This window comes from Gracilinanus agilis, chromosome 1, assembly GCF_016433145.1.
Source record: "Gracilinanus agilis isolate LMUSP501 chromosome 1, AgileGrace, whole genome shotgun sequence".
Taxonomy (NCBI): Eukaryota; Metazoa; Chordata; class Mammalia; order Didelphimorphia; family Didelphidae; genus Gracilinanus; species Gracilinanus agilis.
In genome coordinates this window covers 77,452,406-77,476,171 of record NC_058130.1, presented here as the reverse complement: position 1 = coordinate 77,476,171, position 23,766 = coordinate 77,452,406, and the positions used below count along the sequence as shown (strand labels likewise).

Sequence of the window (23,766 nt, the reverse complement as noted above, 5' to 3'; positions counted from 1 at the left end):
TCCTTTTCCCCTCATAGCTTTAAGATTCTCTGACTATTATTTCCAAGTCCCACTAACCCAAATTTTATCTGCCTTCAGGAAAGCCTCACTCACTTGCAAGGTAACAGGGGTTGGATTACATTTGATGCTCAATCACTTCCTAGATATATATTTGTTATTCCCTCAAATTCATATGCTTTTAACCACAGTTTTTTGTGATCCAGGAACAATATACATATATGAAATTGTACAGAGATTTCATAAAACTCCAAAGAGGAAGAGGTCAAGTTCATTGTAAACAGATGCAAGTAATTTTAATTGAAAAGTAAAACAGGGCTTGATGCAAACTGCCGTCCTTGTATTTATTCATCACTTAAACTGACTCGGGTATCCATTGAATGATGTTATTCATAGACCATAAGTGAACCAGTCAAAGACTGGACTGTTCATCTACTGGTAAACGACACTCAGGAATGCCATCTTTGTTAATATATCTATAGTAACGATGGGGAGAGAAAGTTTAAAAACAATTAAAAACAATTTAAAAACAATTGGTATCCATGCAGTACATTTCTATTCAATGGGCTGCTTACATAGGACTGAAAGTTTGTTAAATCAATGTTAAAAGGCTGAAAAAATCAACTTTAAAATAGAGAAGATAAGAGAGAAGTTTATTCCCATTTTTGACACACACTCTAAACCATGACTTGGACTAGATACGGCAGTGAGTCCAGTCCAGTCCTACAAGTTAAGATTTACTAATGGGTCCTTCAGTTTTGGCTAAGGGAGCAAAGGTTAAAAAAAATCTGGTGACATACATTCTATTAACATTTGTTTTTTTTTTTCTTTTCAAAGTCCCATCCCCATCTATCTTTCATTCTTCTCTTTTTTCTTTTCTCTCTCTCCTTCCTTTCTTTCCTTTTCCCTTTGTTTCTTTCTTCTTTTTTTTAAAAAAAAACCCTTACCTTCTGTCTTAGAATCAATACTATCAGTTCTAAGGCAGAAGAGCAGTAAGGGCTAGACAATTGGGGTTTCATGACTTGCTCAAGGTGACATAGCTAGGAAGTGTCTGAAGCTTGATTTGAACCCTGGACTGGCTCTTTATCCATGGAGCCACCTACATGCCCCTCATCCCCATCTTTCTAAATCCCCTTATTTTGATTAGTATCTATGCCCCTAAAAGAGGAAAGCAAATATTCAATGTGTTAGATGGAAATGCTGTAAAATCAAGGACCCTTTTCAACTTTTATCTATTTAAGTAGGGAGAAAAGTTGGTCCTGGGTTCACTCTTACTATTTGTGGTCATTTAACTTCTTGTTAAATCTCAGCTTCCTCATTTGTAAAATGGATTTGGGCTCAATGACCTCTAAGATCCCTTCCAATCCTAAAGATCCCCTGGTTCTTTAGTTAGCAACTTTTCACAGCACTTTAAGAATGTGTATGAAATATGATATAATCTAGTAACAATTATTAAGTGCCTACTATGTGCCAGGTGCTGTGTTAATCACAGAGTATACAAAAAGGGGCAAAAAACAGTCCCTGCCCACAAGGAACTCACAATCTAATGGAGGAAGACAGTATGCAAACAAATATTTATAAAGCGAGCTACATACAGGATAAACAGGCAATAATTAAGAGAGAGAAGGCACCAGAATTCACAGGGACTTGGAAAGGCTCCCTGTAAAGTGAGATTTTTAATTGGGACTTGAAGGAAGCCAGGAAGGTCAGGAATTAGCAGAGGAGAGGGAACATGCCAGAGGAAATGCCCAGAATGGTGGAGAGTGTGTTGTTCATTGAACAGCTAGGAAGTAAAGAGTTAAGAAGCATGGAATAGTCAGAGGTTTGGCTATGAGGGACGTCGGGTGGCTGGATGGCAAGCAGAGGATCTGGAGATGATGGACGGTAGAAGAGATGGAAGACAATAGTCAGAGAATATGCAAGGATCAAGGGAAAGAGTTTCCAGGATAGGGATGTTTGTAGACAGTAGAAAATGAGTCTGCAGAAGCAAAATATCCCTCTGATAAGACACCAGAGCCTGATCCAAATCTTGGCATTTTAGCAATGCAAAATGTATTGCTTTAATGAGATGAATGGAATGGAACTTTGAAAACAAGCCTAAATAAATAAATACATGGATCAGTTGATTACCAGGACCCTTAAACTGGTTCTTTTTATCCAAAAAATTCTTGTCAGCACTTCCATTAGGCTTTAGCTTGAAGAGGCAATATGGTAATGGCAGGCTTGGGCTAGGATGTTGAAAGAAGCAAGTAATATCAAGTTTCTGTTAGCAAGAAATTGCAAATGAGTTTCATTAAGTTATAGAGCAAAATCAACAACTTTGTACCATTTTTTAAAGGACAATTTTAATCATTAAATCTAATTCTGGTACCTTGCTCCCATTTGAGGAGCTGGAAATAAATATTTTTTTTTAAATATTTAAAGTGAATAGGTGGTACCACATTACCAATAAGAAATTACCCAGTAGGAGGACCATGAATTATTTTATCAAATAAACTTATAGCCAGAAAAAAACAGAAGAGCTGTTCTTAAAGTGAAAGGGACGAATCATCAGCTCTGGGGTTCCTTTGGTATCCATGCAAATATAGAAAAGGCCTCAGCCTATTGGGTAGACCCTGAAGCAGATTTATGAAAGGTCATCCGCTAGAGTCACACAGAATGGTCAAGTGTGTATAGATCGAAATCTGAGTCACTGGAAGGAACACCTGTAAATGATGAAATCATAGATCTAGTGCTATATGGAGCAAGTTTAATACCTTGAGAACCTTTCAATATTTTGCCTAGTAATCAGCAAAAAAAAAAAAAAGTTTTAAACGTAGAAACCAGATATTAACAGCAGTATAAAATGAATAGCATTGTATTAATGTTTATTTCTAATTACAAGAAACAGAATATCAGTCCCTTATTTGTACAAAAATACCTGAAAGATAGATTACAATTAGGTTCACAAGCCCAAAAGCTATTTACAGTATGAAGCAAAGCATACTGAATAAAGGTTTTGTCTTTAAGTTAATACCTTTTGCATTCCCTGAAAACTTTTCAACTTTTATTCCATTTTACAGTTACTATATCTTGCATTGTGACGAATATAATTTACGATAAGCAAGTCTTGCCACTGGAAAGGTGCATTGATTGGTCAAACTGTCAGGTATTTATTTAGTGCAGAAAAGATAAGACAAAACATCTAAACTGAGGCACGTGTTTCTTCAAGGTTCAACAAATAAAAGCTTTCTGTACTTTAACACCTAGTGTAACATAACTTAACTACTAACTTTATCACCAAAACCGTTTGGCATTTTCCTTCTTGACATATTCAAGATTGCTACATGAAGTATTCATTTAGAGAATAAAAATCACAGGCAAAGACAAAAAAAAAATTTAATAGGCTCTAAAACAACCCTGAGCGTCCCCTTTACATTCATGTCATTTAAATACAAAAATAAAAGTCAAATGTCCTTCAGTCCTTGGTTTGCTAAGCTGGAACCCAGCTGATTCTACTGGATTGGTTGGTTGGTTTGTTATAGGGTGGTATTCTCTCAGTGACCCAGCAGAAAGGGAAATGGCAAGTGAGTTGTGAGCTGGAAGAGTAAGCTTGTGGCCACTTTCTCAAACAGTTCACTTAGGCTGGAAAAGTACAAAAGACTAAGTCAACCATCTACATACGTACAAAATTGTGATTCATAGTCAAACTTTTATTTATCTCCATTTAAATAAAATGCAAGTTTATAAATACAAAACACTGCAAATACTAGCTGTCTACTGGTGCTGGGTGAGGGTGGGGGGGAATGCATTATTAGAACTAATCTATGTAAACAGAAAAGAAATCCTATAGCCAAAAACAAAAACAAAAAAAAAGGTTTATTTCAATCCACCAAATAGAAAAGTTTATAATAGCTGTGTCTTCCCCCCAAAGTGAGGCTGAATCAGGCATGCAAAGTGAAGTTGGAAATATGAACAGTTATTAGCCAAATTTCTCATTGTTTGAAAGAGTGGCTTAAAAAAAAAAAGGAAAAAAAGGCAGGAAAATGCAGTTCTGTATGCAGTTGAAAAACACATTTTGCTGGAAAAAAAAATCTCCATCTTCTAAACAGACATTTCATGGAAAATACTAGAAGGTGATCTGTAAACTAAAATACAGTGTTTTTATACCATCGACAGTTATAGCTGATATGTATTACTTAAGCTTGTTACATTTTTGTCTTAAACTACTGTCAAAGCTATATATGATGACCAAAGAGCAGTATGAAATGATTTTTCCTTCAGCAGAGGGGATTCTTAAAGCAATCCAGTGGCTAATGTCAATCAGGGAGCCAGTCCGCATTCTCACTGCTATTTTTAAAAGAAAACTATTTTGTTCACCACAGTAGTCTGAATACCCTTTTCAAGTAAGCACTTTCCAATGTGCAGAGGAAAAAAAAAAGGGAAATGGCTATTTTCACGCCCAGTTTCTATGTTCAGGGTTGGAGGCGAGGGCTGAGAGAGTGAGTTGGAAGATCGTGGGAAAGACTTTGAGCCATCCTCTGTCTGGCTCATCAGAAAGAAAAAAAAAAAAAAAAAGGAAAATCGGTATTGTATTAGGACTAAATATTCAATTTAAACATTGATAACAAAGCAATTCTGACCATAAGCCAGTAGGAAAAGTAGACTCTGAATCGGCTTGCAGTCAACTGGCTTAAGTGTGTGTGTGTGTGTGTGTGTGTGTCTGTCTGTCTGTCTTTCAGCAGGATGGAGGGCAGAGGGTCAAAACCTCTTAAATGTCAGGTTGAGTCTGTGTCCACTTGGTTGTTTGTGTATGTTTCTCACCATGGAGACACTCAGGACACTCACTGCAGTAAACAAAATAGGAGCCATTTTTCTTTTAAACTCCTAGAACTACCCTTGTGACAGGGGCTTGGGCTGCATTCTGGAGCATTACTTAAGCCTTTCAACGAGCTGATGGTGGTGTTTTTGGAAGAGACTGAAGGCCATGGAGGACATAAAGCTAAAGGTAAAAAAAAAAAAAAAAACAAACAAACAAAAAAAAAAAGGACTGGACTGATTGTGTGTCCTAATGAGTAGATGATGATCAGCACTGGTGACTTTTCATTGAAACCAGCCTCTTTTGAACCATTCAGTTGTGATCGTGTAACAGTGAATTTCCTAAAAGAATAAAAAACTATTGGACTGGGAGGGAAAAAGACAACACATGTTAATAACAAAAGGTTCAAAAATTTGTGCATAGAAATTGGATGACTAGACTGGGGAGGGGGGCAGGAGGTGTCATGACTGGGTCCATTCATTATGCTACATGTATACCAGTCATTTCCCTAACGATAAAAACCTTATAAATGATTTTCCAAGTCCACTGAGTGGTGGAGTTATAGTTTTAGAACTGAATTCACACTGCTTCAATCAGCTGAGAGCAGAAACTGCCCTTGGAGAAATGCTGAGACCCAACACTTCAGGTCTTCTAATTCTGACAGGTGGAGACTTTTTAGCTCCTGCGTGAATCGAAAAGCCACATTATGTCCTAATATAGGCTGTATACAATATCCAAAACAAAGTAGGAGTGCAAAAAAAAAAAAAAGTGATCAATACAAAAAAAGTAAACACACCAGTTTTAATTGTCAAGATTATTCCAGGGCAAGAGTCCTTTTCCAATGATTTCTCTTCAGAACCTGTTCCTGTTACGTGGCCCAGCCAAGACGATCATTCCAGTTTAGTCTCAAATTTGCGCACAATTCGACATGCCTTCCTTTATTTGGCAAGGGGAAGGAAGGTATGCTGGGATACTCAGCAGCAGATCATTCTTAGGTGTTGGTCAAACCAGGAGATCTTGGTCTGTTGGTACCCACTGAATCTATCCCTTTGAGAGTCCCGAGGTGCAGAATATAATTTTTAAATCAATTTTACAGACCTGTTCATTCATTCCAGTGTTAACTTTCTCTTAGTTATTCTTCTAGCAAATCCAGTCTTCAACTAAGAGCCAAATTCAAGGTCATAAGGCCACTCTGATACAGTGATGTTTGAGTTTGCAAGGCAAAACTCCTTTGTTTAGCTGGTAGAACTCAACAAGTTGGATCAGGTCGGTGAATTTGGTATTCCCATCATCAAGGCTGAAGAACATCTGTCCCTCGTCCTCACACTGTAGGAACAAAAATACTTTCAACATTAGTTGGCACAACCCAAGTAGTCTACTGTAATTGAGGGAAAAAAAAATGAGTCTTTGTCTCAGAAAAGAGTACAAATGAACTGCATAGTAAAATCATAGCAGGCATCAGAATAAAGTAGAAAACTGAATTAAAACTCAAAAGCCTTATTATTATTATTTATATTATATACATATTTATATTATAACTTATTATTAGTTTCTCATTCTGGGTCTGCTACTAACATAACTACAGGGTTGTAGAGGGTTTAAAAGTAGTTCTTACTAAAAAAAAAAAAAAAAAAAGAATTATGGTTTGGTCCACCAAACAGCCATGTTGAGGATTCCAAAAGAACAGAGGGTGCAGAATCCATGGCAACCACAGATTCTATCACTTCTCTAAGACCACACATCAAGTCAGTGGTGGAACAGGAACTTGGGGCCTGGGAGGAGACACAACTTCTAAGACTATGACACTACTTTTGATTATTTGGCCAAGTGCACACAAAAGTTCTCTTTTTTCTATTTTCTTTTCTTTCTTTTTTTTCTCCCTATCTTCCTTTCTCTTCTTCTATTTTCCCCTTGACCTAAAACTCTTGGCTTCAACGTGTCTTTTCTTAGTTCCAAGGAGGACACACTGGCTATTTTTAGAGGGTGGTCCTCTCTGCCCCTTTATTTAAGGAAACACAACATCACGTATGTGCAAAAGAGCACTGGATTTGGACTTTTAAAAACTCGGAGTCCAATCCTGGTTCTGCTACTTTCTTCCTGTATGACCTGGGACAAGTCGTTTTAGCTTTTCTTAGACCTCAGTTTCCTCATTTGTAAAATGCGAAGTGGTTGGACTAGACAACCTTAAAGCTTCCATGATTCAGATGAGGAAAAGAAAATGGTGGCGTGTAGAGCAGCTGCTACTTACAAAAATGTTCAAGCCTTGTGTATTTAAACACAGAACCACTCCTGGGTTCTAAGAACACAGCTGAGGCCAGAAGTACCTTTCAGACTCTTAAGTACAGGCTACAATCTCTCTCTTTCTCTCTTTTTTTTTTTTCAGTGACCCCTAGTAATGACTCACACTTCTGTAATTTCCAAAGTTGACATTGCAAAGCACACCCAACAGCTATTATAGAAAACCTGTCAGAAATCCGCCTGCTTTCCAAAGCTTAAGGGATCTACGTGCATAAACTCAGAGATTATAAGTCGACAAGGCACATGTATTACCAATTTCATTGACTGTATCCTTTTTTTAAATCCATATTAGCAATAAAGCACTTCTGCTCTTGACTCTTTGCCAATCTACTGACATCATACAACACATCACCCTTTTAGAGTGGCTTTAAGATTTGCTAAGTGCTTTTTCCTAGGTGGGATAGGTAGTTCAAATATTATTATGATACTCATTTCACATGAGAAAACTGGTATAAAATGACTTCACCAGAGCCACGCAATAGCGAGTTAGAATAGTGATTGATTAATTTGCTAATCACTTTCTGAATCTGGCAATATCATATAATCAGACATAAATCTTGTGGATCTAAAGAATGGAAAAGTATTTTACTAAGAGGGATAAGAATTGCATTTGGGGGGGGGGGGCAGCAAGTGGCTCAGTGAATTGAGAGCCAGGTCCAGAGATAGAAGGTCCTGGGTTCAAATATGGTCTCAGATACTTCCTAACTGTGTGACCCTGGGCAAGTCACTTAACCCCCATTGCCTAGCCCTTACCACTCCTCTGCCTTGTTTCCAAGATGGAAGGTTAAGGGTTTAAAAAAGTTAAAAAAAAAAAAAAAGAATTGCATTGTTTTGTTTTTTTAACTTGATGTGGAAACAAGTAAAGGGAAGTTAAATCCTATATAAGTCCAGATTTCAGAAACTGGCATATAATGAGCAAAATAAGTCTCTAGTAATTTCCTTTATTTCTTCCTCATTTGTGGTAAATTTTCCTTTTTCCTTTTTGTTACTGGTAGTATGTTTTTACTTTCATTAAAAAATTAAATTAGTTAATTTATCTTTTACTGTTTTTTTAAAAAATAAACTTATTTTTCTTTAATTCACTTTCTAAAAACTTTCTATTTTGTTACTCTCTTCTAGATTTTTCTAGGAGAAAAAAAAAACATTACAAGGTCCCTACCCTCTCCTAAAAGGAGGGCTCTCATTACTCTGCTATGCTTACTCTGGAAACAGCTTAACTTTCAGATCAAATAATAGTTTACTCAATAAAACTTGTTTAAAGGGGCAGGATCTGGCCTGACCAATTTTTGTTCCTCTTCTAGAAAGGTTGGGCATTCTTCTCAGGCAACAATAAAAGCCTTTTAATAAAGGAGAGTCTCACATTCAACCCGTAGAACCATAATTAATGACCGTTAGGAGAGGAGAAAATGAGGCAGATACAACATCTAGTCTTTCTCAGAAGTATACCAGTTACCCTCAATGGATTACACAGTGAGAGGATTCATTAATTTGGGATTTAATTTCATTGCCAAAATCACCCACTGTATATCACCGTGGTGCCCCAATTCCTATACCAGTGACATATGCTGGTAACAAGAGTATTTTCGTTGTAATAAAACTCAGATGTATTTGTTATTTGCAGAAGGGCTGCTACCAATGGCATCTGGACCAGCCTTAGTGACATACACTATGTTCATCACTCAATCTCTCCTTCAGCATCATCACCAGTTGTCTTGGCTTTTGTCTTGCCACTAGACTTTAATGATGCCAGAAGAGAGGAAGGCTGATGAATCTGTGCAATTCACACGCAAGTAAAGATATCTCTGGTCCTTTTGAAGAATGAAGGATGGTGGCTCAGTGGATTGAGAGATGGGGGCGGAGAGGGGGGTGTGTCCTGGGTTTAAATTTGGCCTCGGACACTCTCCTACCTGGGCACTTCACCCCCATTGCCTACCCTTTCCATTCTTCTTCCTTGGAACCAATACCCAGTATTGATTCTAGGATGGAAAGTTAAGGTTTAAAAAAATAAGAAAGACAAACAACCACAAAGTACCATAGCAGCAAATACCATTCTCCACTGCTTGTACCATTCTTAAGCTTTCTCCAGGTGACAGAATTCTTTCCATATCCAGCATTCAAAGCCACAGACCCTTTGAACTCAAAGGTTCATTTCAGCTTTTACATTCTAATATTCTGGTTGTGTGTGTTGTCAAGGCAGATTACAACCTTTCCTATTAAGACTAGTGGGTAAGAGGGAGAGATGGGTGAGGATGGGAAATGAGGGAGTCCCATTAGGTGGCCTCCTCTTTCCAGTAGAATTCCAGTCCTTAATTTTTCTTAATAATTATAAAATTCTGTTGAAAATTAAGGATAAATCTTGGTCAATGAAGTCAGAGAAAGCAAAAAAATCCTAAATTTTATCAGGCAAAATCTATACTTACAGGTAATATCTGGAAATTTTTGATTTTCTGATGATGGCACAGTGTGAGTACAAATGCCTTTGGATTACTCTGGCTGTCACGAAGGAGGAAGAGCCTGAGGAAATCACAAGAATGAGTTTAATGATGAAATAAAAACAGTAAAATCATGAGATCTAACTCATAATAGAAATCTGTCCTTTGGAGTCAGAAAACCCTAGGTTCAAATTCTGTCTCTAACTCTTATTAGTTGTGTGACTCCAAGCAATAATAGCTAACATTATATAGTGTTTTTAAGTTTTACAAACTCCTTTATACAATTATTATCTCATTTTATTTTTACAAAAGTCCCATGAGGTTGATGCTTTTATTTATCCTCCATTTTAAAAGAGAAAACTGAGGCAATATTTAAGTGGCTTGTTGAGACTGGCACTCTATCCACTCACTATACCACCTCTGTTAGCAGTTAAAAGTAAGTTTTTGGGGCAGCTAGGTAGCACTGTGGATAGGATAGCAGGTCTGGAGTCTAAAAACCTGGGTTCAAATTTGGCTTCAGACACTTTCTAGCTGTGTGACCCTGGGCAAATCACTTAACCCCAATTGCCTAGCTTTTGCCACTCTTCTGTTTTTGAAAAAAAGTGAGTTTTCATCCCTTGTTGAGAGCTGGTTGTCACCCAACTAAAGGGAGGACTCTTTCCTATTTATGAATTTGATATTTGGGTCAGATCAGCTGTTCTCTCTCTATTCCCTCCAATATACTTATAAGTCAAAGCTAGAGGTAAGACAAAAAACCAATATTTCTATAATGATCTTATGTATTCATGCCTTCCCCCAACCCAGTTCTGCTCATGATCAAAGAAAGAAGCTTTGAGGAAATTATCTTAGGTCTAGGCTGTCGGAGCAGTGGGACAGACTAAAGCCAATATCAGTCACCGACACTGCGCTATCATCTACAATGTCAGTGTGACTCCCTTTTTTACAGCTTAGATTAGGACTGGTGATTCTGAAGTTCAATGTCAGCAAAAGTTCTAAGGGAGGCCATTTCATTAAATATATAAAACACGCCTAATTCAAAACCCTCAGATGTGGCAAAAATTATAGTAAATATGTAGATAGTATATTAAAACATCCAGTGATAGCAAGAATTATAAGAAGTTCAGGTTTTTCTCCAATTAGTTCAGATATTTCAGAAACTTTATACAAATGCAAAATATCTGAGTAGTCATTGGCATTGAGAACTCCCCATATGAAAATTCCCATCTACCCACACTGACTGCAACCCATCAATGACTTAGTTCCTTGGGTGAAGCCTGAGACACATGAAAGGTTAAGTGGCCCACTGACCCATGGCTATCAAGTATGAAGAAGGTGTTGAATGAAAGGTTTCCTCATTTCAAAGCCTAGCACTCTATCCAACATACTACCATGCCTCTTTAGAGATTGTAAACAACTAAATAAACCACAGTAAAATAAATTAAACTAAATAAAACTAAAATAAAAATAAAAACTAAATAAATCATAATTCACTAAATTAATTAAACTAAATAAAACTAAAGTAAAAATAAAATCAATTATATAAATAAATAGACCATACACTAAAATTTACATAGAAAACTCCCCAACTTCAGTTTACATGAGGGACTTATATTTAAATTTAGCTTTCTATTAAATATTGACTATTAGTAGATTAGATGTAGCCAAATCACCAGAACAACTAAATCACAAGGAAATAAAATCAGAATGAGAGTTTAATGAAAGTTTTAAAAAAATAAATGTTTTTATTTACTGCCATAGTAGATGCTATATGAATGGCAGCTATTATTATCACTTGTCCTGGGTTACAATCATTTTTCAGAATATCTATCAGCATTCAATTGAATTGTTTTCTTACCCATCCACAAGCCCCTGCTGTTTAATAATCCTATGGGATTCTTCCCGAGAGATCCTTCCATGAAACCAGTTTTGTGTCCTATGGATCACTGTTTGAGAGGAGAAGCTATGAGTTATGGTTTTTATTTTTATTTTACAGACTTTTAACATACTTGATGAAACTAGAGTGCTTGTACCTTAATATATTTGAAATGGCATTTGTTGCTTTTATCACTTTTCCCTTAAACCACTTCCCAACTTCAGGTGCTCACAGAATCATACATTGAGAGCTAGAAAAGACCTTAAAGGTCATTTATCCCAGAGGTAGAGTATAACCGAATCAGATTAAAATATAATTAGGAAAGGCTTAACAAAATAAGTAAAAATACAATACAGTAAAGATGATGATAATTTGTGGTTTTCTAAGTCAATGAAGAAATCAGTTTCTATTTGACTTCAACACCAATAATTTAGACCAATGTCTTCATTTTAGAGATGACGAGAGCTACAGGACTTCTAGCTGGAAATGTCTATAAAGTGATTGGTGAGTGGGACTAAAGAACATGAGAAATTTATACCTTAATAGGAAAGAATGATATGAATACAATTACAACTAGTTCCTAAATAGTGCAAATAGCAAATTCCATTCTTTAGTAGAATTTGTACCGCATACTCCCATTGGGCTGGAACCAGTGACTATATTTTACATAATTAGAGATTTTGAATGGTCCAAATTCGAATATGGAGGATTCAATGTTTGCTACTAATCTGGGTCTAGCTTTGAGTATCATAGAAGTTATGGGCACTTTGAGGATGTAGGAAGTAATATAGTGATGCCAGGAAGCATTTGGGAAACAGCTTGTGGTTGGCACATAAAAATGTAGAGAATGGAAAGAGGAATAATGTGAAATAAGAATGGAAAGGTAGTTTTAACCACAATATTGAGATCCTTAAGAACAAGAATAAGAAGCTGTTATTTGATCCTAGAGACAACAGGGAGCCGTGGGAGGTTTCTGAATATGGGAGAGACATACTGTAGGAGGATCAAGGGATCTTGGTTCTAGAATGGATCCTGGAGAGTACCCTGGAGTTAGAGAAGAGGAAAACTGAAGCCCTAAGAAGTTGTTGTGATCCACTTGCCATGGGTCACCCAAGAATGTGAGTGATAAAGAGCCCCAAAATTCCATGATGCCAAGTCTAGTGTTCTTCCATCCAATAAAATTTTTGTGAATTTTTTCTTTGCGAATAGTATTTTTTCCAAATGAACAAATAAAATGAAGTTGTTTGTGTGCTTGAGCCGTCCAATTTACCTGTGCTCAATGTGGAAGGGTGGAGGGGACTTTGGCTACCTAAGACATTCATCCTTGTGCTTCGTTTCTGCAAAAGAAACCAAATTCCCTCAATTAGCACTGAAGATCAAATGGCTAAATATTACATGCAAACCCAAAACGACTCATCAAAAGGGGCTGGAAAATTTGGAAAAAAGGAAATACCTCAGAATTCAGAGTTTGAAGGGGTGATCAGGTGAGTGTACAACCATTCCTGGTGGCCCTTCACCTGCTGTCATTGAAAGGAAGCAAGGGTCCTAGCCAGACTGAGCCACACAAATCTTAATTTCACAAAAGATCCGTGGGGACACTTTTCTGTTTTGATTTTTTCTTAAGGGCTATTTCCAACTCTATCAATGTGGATAAATGGGCTCTCCTTGTATTCCAAGGGAGGACATCTGTGCTGGCAATGTCCAGCAGAGACTGATGACCACTAGCAGAACAATCTGAGGGCAAGAAACTCTGCCAGCTGTTCATTTTGCAAAAGTAAAAATTGTACAGCCCATTCCAGGTGTCCTTCTTCTTGTACAATCTAGTGTCAAGTACAGTAGGAGAAAGCCCTGCCTGACAGCCTTGGTTTTTTTTTTTCCTTCTGTAAATTAATTTGACATGTCTGTCTGCAAAAATTGGCTTGCAAATTCTCAGGAAGGATCTATGTTGTCTGTTTTCCCTTTTCAGCCTTCCTGTGGACACCCTGGGTCAGAGACAAGCTCCCAAAATGAAGTTTTCTTCTTGCAGAACAGAATTCACCCTAGTACGTAGATAGGAATGATCCACGGAAGAGCTTGTCTACACTGGCCATTGGCACACCCGCACAGGGGTATGTTAGGTTCAAGCGTACAAAGGGAGCCTAGGAAGTCAGATTATGTTACCCTCCAAGCATGCCCCTCCTCCAAGGCTGCGCTCTGAGCTTCGGCAGGGTTCTCGATCACTCTTCCCGTCTGCCCAGAAAAGTCCATTGCTACGAGGGAGTTCTCGGACACACTGCGCTGGAAGAGAACGGGTCGCTCTGTTTTAAAACTTGCAGCAGGGTACAGAGAGGACTAATCAAGTACTACAAAAAAGGAGGGGAGGGGAATCTTTTTTCTACCTCGTCCCCTAGATGAATTTTTAGATTATTATATTTGAAAAATTATTGTTTTCTTAAGAGAAAAAGTTTCCCTTTTTCACTTTTAAGAGATTTCCTGTCTAGCACTGGGGGTAAGTCAAAACCTCGATGCCTTCCATGCATAAAATAAAGGACTACGAGGTTTCTAGGCCTCTTTGGGCCTTTGGTTTTTCATATGGTCAAATTTAGGGTATTTTTCCTTTAAGGAGAGTGTTTATTTCTGTTATCAAAGAAATGAACCAGGATTAGAAGCTCTTCTGCAGAAAAGGGCTCGTGAAAGCTGAGATCTAGAGTCCAAAAGGCCAATCTGCCCCAGGAGGCAAGAATCTCTCCCTGTCATGGTCACCTACCCTTCCCTCCTCTTCTTTTTTCTCCTTGGAAAGCATCCTTGTAATGGGACAGGAACCGAATCTCCCATCCCACTTCCAACCACCTGGGCTAAATATTTGATAAGGGAAGATAATGAGGAAGAACCTAGTTTTCAGTCATAATAGGAGGGAGCCAACAGATGCACATTAACTCCTGTAGTGAGTTAACTGTGTATGTTGGGGGGAAACTTCTACAAAGAAATTTTCAGAGGCTCAAAGTGTCTTTTGATGGGCAAAAACTTGGGCAGTGTGGCATAATAGATAAGAGCTGGCCTTGGAGTCAGGAGGATCTGGATTTGAATCCTGGGATAGGAACAAGCATTTATTAAGTGTTTTACAAATATTAGTTCATTTGATCCTCAGGGATCACCTTGTGGAGTAGGTGCTATTAGCCCATTTTTAGAGCTGAAGAAAAGGAGTCAAGACAGAGGTTAAGTGAATTACCCAACATCACACAATGAGTAAGTGTCTGAGAGCAGGACTTGAACTCAGGCGTTCCTGCCTCCAAGCCCAACACTCTATCCGTTTTGCTACCCTGGGCAAAATTTTTTAATATCCTTTAAGGTCCAAAGCAACATCTAGGATAAAAATTGCAAAGAAGATGGCTATCTGCAATGGTAGAGTGAGAATCCATCATTGGGAATTCCTTATACCAGCAAAATCACAGGTCCAGTCCAAAAAATAAATAAAGTATCTTTATAGAAGAGATTCTGTATCAATAATAATTTTAATAAAAATACTGTAACCCTCTTGTATGATTTGTTTGCCCCTTCAGGGAACAAACAGTATAGGAAAGTTCATAGTCTATAGAGTAAGATATTTTAAAAAAAGAATATATGCTGTATAGCAGGAAAAAAAAAACTTATTGGACTTAAGGGTCAGGGGAGATCCATGACCTTTGTTAAATCACTCATTCTTCTTAATTTCAGTTTGCTCATGAGTAAAATGGGGACAATATATATAGTACTGACAGTACCATATTGTTTTGACATGACCTAATGTACCTCAAGCACTCTGTCAACCTAAGATCAGCTATTATTATCATTACTAAAACTACTAGGGATAGTTGATTATTCACATTCAAATTTCTTAAGTTATAGAGATGGAGGTGTGTGGCATGGGGAATGAGGAGTCCCAGCAAAATGTGTTCATCAAAATATAAAAATCAAGATAGAAAAGGAATGTTAAGAGGGAAAATAAGTTTTGATGAAAGAGAAATACTACATCTAGACTTTTCTGTTATGTGTGATCTGATCTGACAAACCTGTAATAAACCAAAAGTCCCCTTCTTAAAATAAAGAACTTACACTAGTACTTACCACTGGAGTTGAGAAATGGGAAAGTAAGGCTTTCCTCTGCTGTGGAATTCTGTAATTCTGATAGAGGAGCATGCCATACTAGAACAAATAGAACAAGGTCAGTGATGGAGATATTTTTTCAGACCAAAAGGCACTATAAGTCAAATCTTATTATAAAGAACAGCAAGCAGTACCAAGAACATTCTAAATAACTAAAAATGCTTCATAGCCTACAGGCTGGCTCTACTGGGAAGGTTTTGGATTCAGAGAACCAAGGTTAAAATTTATTTTTTTACATTTACTACCTATGTAATCTTAGGCAAGTCACTTACTTTTTCCTTAGTTTCTTCAAATGACATCATGTTGGCTAAAGGGTTGATTGTAAAAAAAACTTCCTAAAAATTAGAGCTATCCAAAATAGAGGTAGAGCTACCTTGGGAGATGGTAGGTGTTGAAGAAAAGGCAGGGTAGCATGATCACTTGTTTGTTATATGGTGGTAGAAAGAGTAAGGTATGAAATCAATCTCTGTGATCATCCCTTCTGGCCTTGAAATCTACAATTCTGTGATTCTCAGGAGTGACAAAGAGGTCAGAGTCCAAAGAGCACCTCCTTTACAACAGACCCCACAAATGGTCCTCCAACTTTTGCTGAAAGGCTTCTGGGGAGAGGGATCCCACTACACTCCTTGAGTTAGTTCTAATTGTAAGGAAGTTTTTCCCAATATCAAATCTAAATTTTGTCCCACTGAAGGCTTTACCCACTTGCTACTAGTTGTATCCTCTTTTGAGCCAAACAAAACAAGTCTAGTACTTTAAATTTCTGAAGCGAGCCATCATGACGCCCCTGAGTATTCTCCAGGCCATGCCCTTAAGCTGAACCTCAAATAAGAGGAGTTTCTTTACCATCCTGGTTGTCGTTTTTCTGGATTATCGATGTCCTTCTTACAATGTGAGATCTAGAATCAACTACAATATTCTGGATATGGCCAGATGAAGGAGAGTAGAACATGACTGCATCTCCCTAGCTCTGAATGCCACGATACCTCTCAAAGCATTTCAGACTGACTTAGCTTCAGTATGATCATATTATACTATTAATTCACAGGGAGCTTACAGTTCATTAGCACCCCCTTATTTTTTCAGAAATATTTAGCTATGCCTCCATCCTTTTGTGGTTGTGAAGTTGATGTTTTCATCTCCAATAGAACAGTGTTTTTTTGGTTTGTTTGTTTGTTTGTTTGAACCCTTACTTTCTGTCTTAGTAAAAACTCAAAGACATAAGGGCAAAGAGTAGGCAAATGGGGTTAAGTGACTTGACCAGGATCACACAGCTGGGAAGTGACCCCAAATCTTCCCAATCTAGGCCGGGCATTCTGTCCCCTGGGCTACCTAGCTGCTCCTTTTCTGTGTTATTTGAATAGTGCCTGCCTAAATAGTTCTGGCCAGAATACCGACTCTGAAATTTATACTAGCTAGAGCAAATGTTATCAGAAGAGCAGTACAAGGGCTGGACTGGCACCCATGAAATATTAAAAAGTCTTTTAGGAAAACCTGCAGTGCAATGAGTAGTAGATTGTCCCTGGAGGAGTTATAGAAAGATAAGGACAACAATTGCATTGAATGAGGAGTTGTAGCTAGCTAGCCATCTGTGAGAGTACCCACACTGACAAGCTTATGGATCCCACGGACATATCTAATCAAAGTGATGTCATTTATTTTTGTGGCATTTTACCGTTTGAAAAAGCTTCCACCTGCATTTATCTCATTTAATGCTTAAATCAATCCATTGACATGGTCAAAGAAGACATTACCATCCTCATATAGCAAGTAAGAAAAAAATTGAGATTTTGAAAGATTATGAGATTTGTCCAAAGTCACAGAATTGTGAAATTAAAGGGTCAGTACTCAAAATCATGACTTTTGGCTATAATTGCAATGTCTCATACATTGCATGGGATAAAAAAAAAACATTTTGCTAGGGTCTAAAGAGGCTTACTTTGGATCTGGTACTTGACAAAAAATGAAAAAGAAAGAAATAGGAATATCCTTGGTCAGTAAAAAGCATACACTCAAGACAAATTCATCTTTTAAAAATCTTTAATTTCTTCATCCTTTCAAAATTAACATATACACAGCAAATAACTTTTCAGTCGCCCTAGAAGAAGCTTTCTCATGGACCTATCATTACAAAGTGTCCTTGTTATTTGGTACTGGCATGTCCAAAATCCACTCCCCAAACCTCATCTTAACAGGGAATTAATTAGCCTGAACTTTTGGCTGCTCTGGCAGATAGGGCCAAGCTCAAAAGATTTCGCAAGAGTAAGCTTCCCAACAGATGATGTGTTTATTGTTTTAGGACCAGTTAAACTCAATTTGTGCTTGACCAATGAGGAATTAGGGTTTCTTTAATTTTTTTATATGGAAATTCATGTTAGGGATTATAGGGAAATTCATGTTAGTGAATGGAATAAGCATTTATATAGTGCCTTATGATGTATATAAAAGGTACTGTGCTAAGAGCTTTTATCTCATTTGGAATAGAGGGAAGGGTTGCAATCTATGAAATCTGAAGGAATAACTACAATAATTAAATGAAAATTCTGAAGCACCCAGAAGTCTATGCACCCTCCTTAGACTATAAGCTCCCAGAAGGCCAGAACTATTCCTTATTTAAATGTTGGGTTCTATTTATGTTGGTTATCTCTGCTACTGGGAGACTGGGGCTTGAGAATTTTGAGCAGCAATAGGGCTAAAGCCAATTGGGGGTGTGTGTGTAAATCTGGCACTGAATAGAGTGAATCCTCAATGATGGGGAGGTGGTGACACCAGGTTGCTGAAGGAGAAGTTAGAATGGAGCAAGTCAAAGCTTCCACGTGGCTCAGCAGTGGGACTGAGCCATAAGGAGCCACTGTGCTTTTGGCCTGGGCAACATAGAGAAATGGAAACTTAATGGTATATGTTCAGTTTAAGTGGATTTTCCTAAAATTGCTTTTACATTCCATAAAAAGTAATAGGTTGCCATCAGTTAAGAGAATGCTTTAATCCTGTCTATCTTGGTAGATTTTTAAAATTGATTACTTAAAGATATTGCATTTTCTATAATAGTTAATTAGTTCATCTAAAAGAGAGAGAATCTCTGAGGCTTTTGGAAGGTAGGAAGCAATCGAAGTATTTATTAGCCTAATTTGGTCTTTGGAAATAATGTATCTTTCATCTCTTGGCTTTAATAAAAATGAGTGACTCCATCAGCATGTAGTTGCCTACCCTAGGAATTTAAGGAAGTTTTATTTAGATTGTTGGTTTTTTTTTTCAATCTGGCCTTAAGACTGAACCTGAACTTAATGAAATGAAATGTTCATCTTTTAATCCAACTTAATTATGGTGTTTATGGACCCTGGTGTTTAAAAGTAGGAATCACAGTTAATCTAATTTGTGAACACTGCTTGACATTTCCTAACTCAGTTCTTAGATTTCTAAATCCAAACAATTCTTGTTATCTTCTAGACCCATTAATAGTAAATGATAGCTTTTCTGTCTTGTGCAAGTTAACTTCTTCTAAGATGCCAACTTAATTCCAAATAAATTGTCATATTTTTTGCCAATTTGTCTTAAAATCTCCCCATTATGTTTTTCTTTATTGAATCACCAATTGTCTATTGGAAATTTTGGGCTTGAAGTCCTTTACCCATCTCAAATTCAACATGTCCAAAACAGAATTCATTCTCTTTCCTACAAAAACTACTCTTTCTTCTGTACTTCCCAAATACTGTCCAGGACACTACCATCTTTTCAGTCATACCTGGGTTCTTATCAACCTTGGTGTCATCTTTGATGCTTCATTCTCTCCCAAGTCACCTATCAAATCAGTTGCCAAATTTTCTCCTTTCTACCTCTAAACATCTCTTGCTTGTGGTCCCCTTTCCTCTACTCACACAACTACTCTCTTAGGAGCTCAGGCCCTCATCATCTCTTGCCTAAGTGGTTTTCTTGCCCTTAAATCTACTTTAATCCACCCTCTGCACAGCTACCAAAATGGACTTACATGTCTGAGCTTTATATTCTTGGTTGCCAGGCTTCTAAAGAAATATGTAAACTATGAGACTGGAGTTGTACCAGAATGGGTCAGACCAAATGTCTGTTGTTCTCAGACAGTGGTACCAAGAGACATTCTAGTCTCTAAAGAGAGCATCTAAGTTGTATTTCCAGCAATAAAAGGCTCAGGGCTACTAAATTTAAGTTGATTTTTGGTTCCTAAATGTGGTAAAAGTGGCTCGATACTTATGAGAAGAAAAAAAACATTATTGGGCAAAATAAATCCAATCTTCTATTCAAGCGATAAACATTTATTAAGTACCTACTATGTTCCAGGCATTGTATTAAGCAGTGCTGGCTGTTAAATGAGAAATAAAATACCTTGAGGAGCCTAAATGCTGTCATCCAACACGTCCTGCTCTGTTCATCTTCAGCACATAGTAACCTCAGATCTTTTGTCTCATTCCTCACTTTGTTTGGCTACAAGAAGGTAAATGAACTTCAGTTAGTGTAACTATGCAAACAAGCAGAGGAAGATATTTTAAAAAACAAAAACCACAGCCATAGAAACTAAAAACAACAAATTAGTGACAAATGTAGTAGAAATTAGAATGTAGCATCAATATATTTAAAACACCCTGGTTATAGAACTTATTGAAAAGATTTGGGGAATTACCACTATTAGAAACAAAGATCAAAATGAGATTATATGATCGAGGAAAAACCAGAGGAAGGAAGCAGATGTCAAGGGTGGATCAGGTATAGAGAACAACCCTAGGTGAATTCTGGAAAGTGTGGGTGAGAAATAATGATAAATAACACCTATCATTAGAGAGAAGATAAATAAAGCCTATCACTAGTCAGGTTCCATGGGCTAGTTGTTGTAACAGTTCTGAAAGTGGAAAGTTAAGTGTGTAACTGTAAGGTAAGAGTAAATCTCTCAGAGGGGCATTTGTAACCATGGAGAGGTTGCTATGCTAGGCACTTAATATCCAAGTGGAACGGTTTTTAATACTGATGAATGGTGATTGCTCTAGAGGGTATTGTGTATTAATCCACTAAATACCCTATTAATAAAGAGACAGATTCATAGGATCATTGGGTGTGGGTGTTAGAAGGGTCCTTTGGAGCCTGGTCTAACCAATATCTCAAAAATTAACCCTTTTGTAATACATGTACAAAATGTCATTCAAACTTTCCCTGAATTCCTCAAAGAACAGGGAATCCACTATCTCCCCAACATAGTTCATTCAACTCAAATAGTTCTGTTAGGCAGTATTCCATTGCCAATGAATTTCATTGGGAAAGGCACAAGGTTGAGTGCTAATATGTGTTGTGTGTGTGTGTGTGTGTGTGTGTGTGTGTGTGTGTGTGTGTTTTGGGGGGGTGTCCTTCTGGATATACCACAATTACAATAATTTGAAGATGGTTTTTAAACCAGCAAAAGGTACAGGAGGTCAGGTTCTTGTCCTTTACAGAGAATACTGGTCTTTGTAAGCTACTCTTCAGGGGTACAGTCTTCCCCCTCAGCCAGACCTGATTCATAGAACCAGGGGACCTCAGCAGCCATCTAATATAACCCATTCCTGAAAACATTTCCTCCCCCAACTCTGCCCAACAAGCAGTCATATAGTCTTTGCTTGAAGACCTTCACTAAGGGGGATGCCATTACCTCCGGTGGCACTTCATTCCACGTTAGTATAAGCTCTCATTGTTTGGAAGTGTTTCCTAACATCAAGGTTAAATTTGCCTTTGTTCCTAGTTATACTTTCTAGATAAAATATTCTCTTCTAGATAAAAGCCCATTGGGGGATGGAGCCAAGATGGCGGCTTAGTACCTGTGAAAGCTGAAACCACACCAATAATCCTTCCAAACCAATCTAGAAAAAGAGCCTCAAAACGACAGGAGTCAAAAACCAACAGCAAGAGAATGAGGGGGCTCTCCCACTAAATACAATTTGAAAGGTAGGCAGAGAGAGTTGATTTTCCCTGGATAAAGGGGAATAGGAAGTAAAACAGATGAAAGCCCATTAAATATCTGAAAAGTAGCCTCTGAATTTTCTCTACTAGAAGCAGAACATGCTCAATTTCTGTGGCCAGTTCTTTTCTTGCGTGACTTTGTGGCTCAGACTTTATAAGGCCTGTCTATACCTTATAGGGGGCTACCAGTTCCCCCGATTTTATCAAAAGTAGTTTTGTTCCCTGAAGACCTGTTAAACAAGGTATCTCTACAAAGTTTCATAGTACTCTTCTGCTAAGGCTCAGGAAGATGAGTCTTCCTGACTCCGGACCCAGAACTCTATCCATTGTGCCTTTCAACATCTATTAAGTTCAGTATAGATTTCAAATTTTAAAATCCATGTTACGTAGAGTACAATATTCCTTTTTCACTCAGTTTATTTAAGAGAAAACAGATGAAAAGAACATAAAATTTCATGATAGATACAGTGAAGATTAATTTAATACCAGGGGCTAAGGGAGTTAGTTTTCAAATAATAATAGAAACAACTTTCACTTTTCACACTGGGATGTTCCAAAGGGGAAGGAGAGCTATACTATAAGGCAACTTTGTTTTGACTTCTTATCATGCTTTAGATAAGGCAAACCATATTATTGGAGTCATGTCAAGACCTACCACAAATTAGATCTGCCAACATTCTGTTAGGATATTTGGATTATATTTGTTACATGATTTCTAATGCTAACAAATGTATTTCTGCTTAGAATGTTTCAATATATGATGACACTGAAATTCAAAACTGCTAGAGATATCTTTTTTACTCCATTAGTATCAACTATACAAACAAGACATTTAAGGTTTAATTATCCACTAATTATGTTCCTTTTAGATCAGAATTTCTAATCTCCTTTGTCTCATGGACCTCTTCTGACAGTCTGGGGAAGCCTATGGACTTCCTTCTCAGAATAACATTTTTAAATGCACAAAAAGAAACATACAAGATAACAAAAGAAACTAATTCTATTGAAATGTGGTCATTAAAATATATATATTTTTAAAGCTCAAAATTCCAAGATTATCTGCTTTGCATGCTTTGGATGCTCAATAACAATTTAAAGATAAACACAAGTTAATGAAGTGTTACTAATCAAACTTATGTGCAATGAAGGTACCCTTTATTTGAAGTTGAATATTAGGTATAAATAAAAGACAATTGCTCCTCTTAAGCAGATAAGGGAATTCTTGAGGTTGCATAAGACTGATCAGCCTGTATTGTATTGTATTGTAGATGGAACTTTCTTTTTCAGGTAAAACTATAGATGCAAGAATATGCACATTCAAGATGAAGGGTTTTATTTCTAAGAAACAATCTCCTTAGAGATGTAGCATGAAATATTCTAAACCAGGGACTTGTCTTGACAAAAGAAGAGATGGGCTGAGACTTTAAGGCTAGGAATAACTGAATTTTCTCTAAAAAAAATACAAAACAAAAACAAAAACTCAACTCCAACTGAATTTATAATAAAGTGGTTCACATTTGCTTGAGTAGTAAGAAAGAGCTAAATATTTTGGTACTAAATTATCACTTCCAAAGAAACTTAAATACAAAAAACTTAAAATACAAAACTTAAATACAAAAACCTATAAACTATCTTCTTCCATTATATTCTCATTCTGAAATATGATCTATTGAAATCTAGCCACATGATAATATCATTAGTCCAGATTCAATGCCTAAAAGGTGAGATGGTCTCTGTAACTGTGGAAGGACATTACCTTGATACAAAACCCATAGTCTGTAGGGGCATTATATTGCTTCTTGCCTGTGATCAGTGAAAAGACATTGCTGTCTTCCAGGTCAGCCAATAATTGCAAATGTCTTGGCTCCTGTAAAAATTTTTACATCATTAGAGTATTCAAGGGACTTGAGCATTTCAAAGAGCAAACACTTCTCATTTCTACTCCAACAGAGGGCAGTATCTGCACACTTAAGTGACCTCTTTGACTCCTTCCAAGTTGCAGAAGATGATTTAGGGAAAATATTACATTTTTAGGAGACACTTTTTAATATGTGCTAAATAAAAAAATTAAATTTCTCCAGTGTAAGATTTATTTTAGTCCCCATTTGATAGGTTTGCTAAAGAAAGTCTTCTGAACTCTGGGCTAAATATATAGAATACACAGAATGAAAACCTAAGAAAGATCCCATTCAGCCAAGTTCTCCTACTTAAACAGGGCAGCAGCTATCAAATAGGTAGACTAGAAGTTAATTTATTTAAAGTTTTTGTTATTACTGACTAAATAATAATATCTC

The 23,766-nt window shown here is 37.1% G+C and overlaps 1 protein-coding gene across 2 annotated transcripts in view; it reads right to left on the bottom strand.

Annotated features, from left to right (window-relative positions):
- Positions 1–2,838: 2,838 nt before the first annotated feature.
- Positions 2,839–23,766, bottom strand: part of GRB10 (growth factor receptor bound protein 10) — a 217,748-nt gene continuing 196,820 nt past the window's right edge. Inside the window, exons 10-18 of one of the 2 annotated variants that reach the window (XM_044671364.1) lie at positions 23,229–23,339; positions 19,874–19,972; positions 15,482–15,559; positions 13,559–13,675; positions 12,669–12,735; positions 11,381–11,468; positions 9,514–9,607; positions 5,592–6,121; positions 2,839–3,621 (exon numbers count right to left, since the gene is read on the bottom strand). In XM_044671364.1, the coding sequence (XP_044527299.1) occupies positions 5,975–6,121; positions 9,514–9,607; positions 11,381–11,468; positions 12,669–12,735; positions 13,559–13,675; positions 15,482–15,559; positions 19,874–19,972; positions 23,229–23,339 (801 nt within the window). In that variant the 3' untranslated portion in view covers positions 2,839–3,621; positions 5,592–5,974. The remainder of the gene's footprint in view (positions 3,622–5,591; positions 6,122–9,513; positions 9,608–11,380; positions 11,469–12,668; positions 12,736–13,558; positions 13,676–15,481; positions 15,560–19,873; positions 19,973–23,228; positions 23,340–23,766) is intronic. The other variant, XM_044671442.1, reaches the window with a different exon arrangement.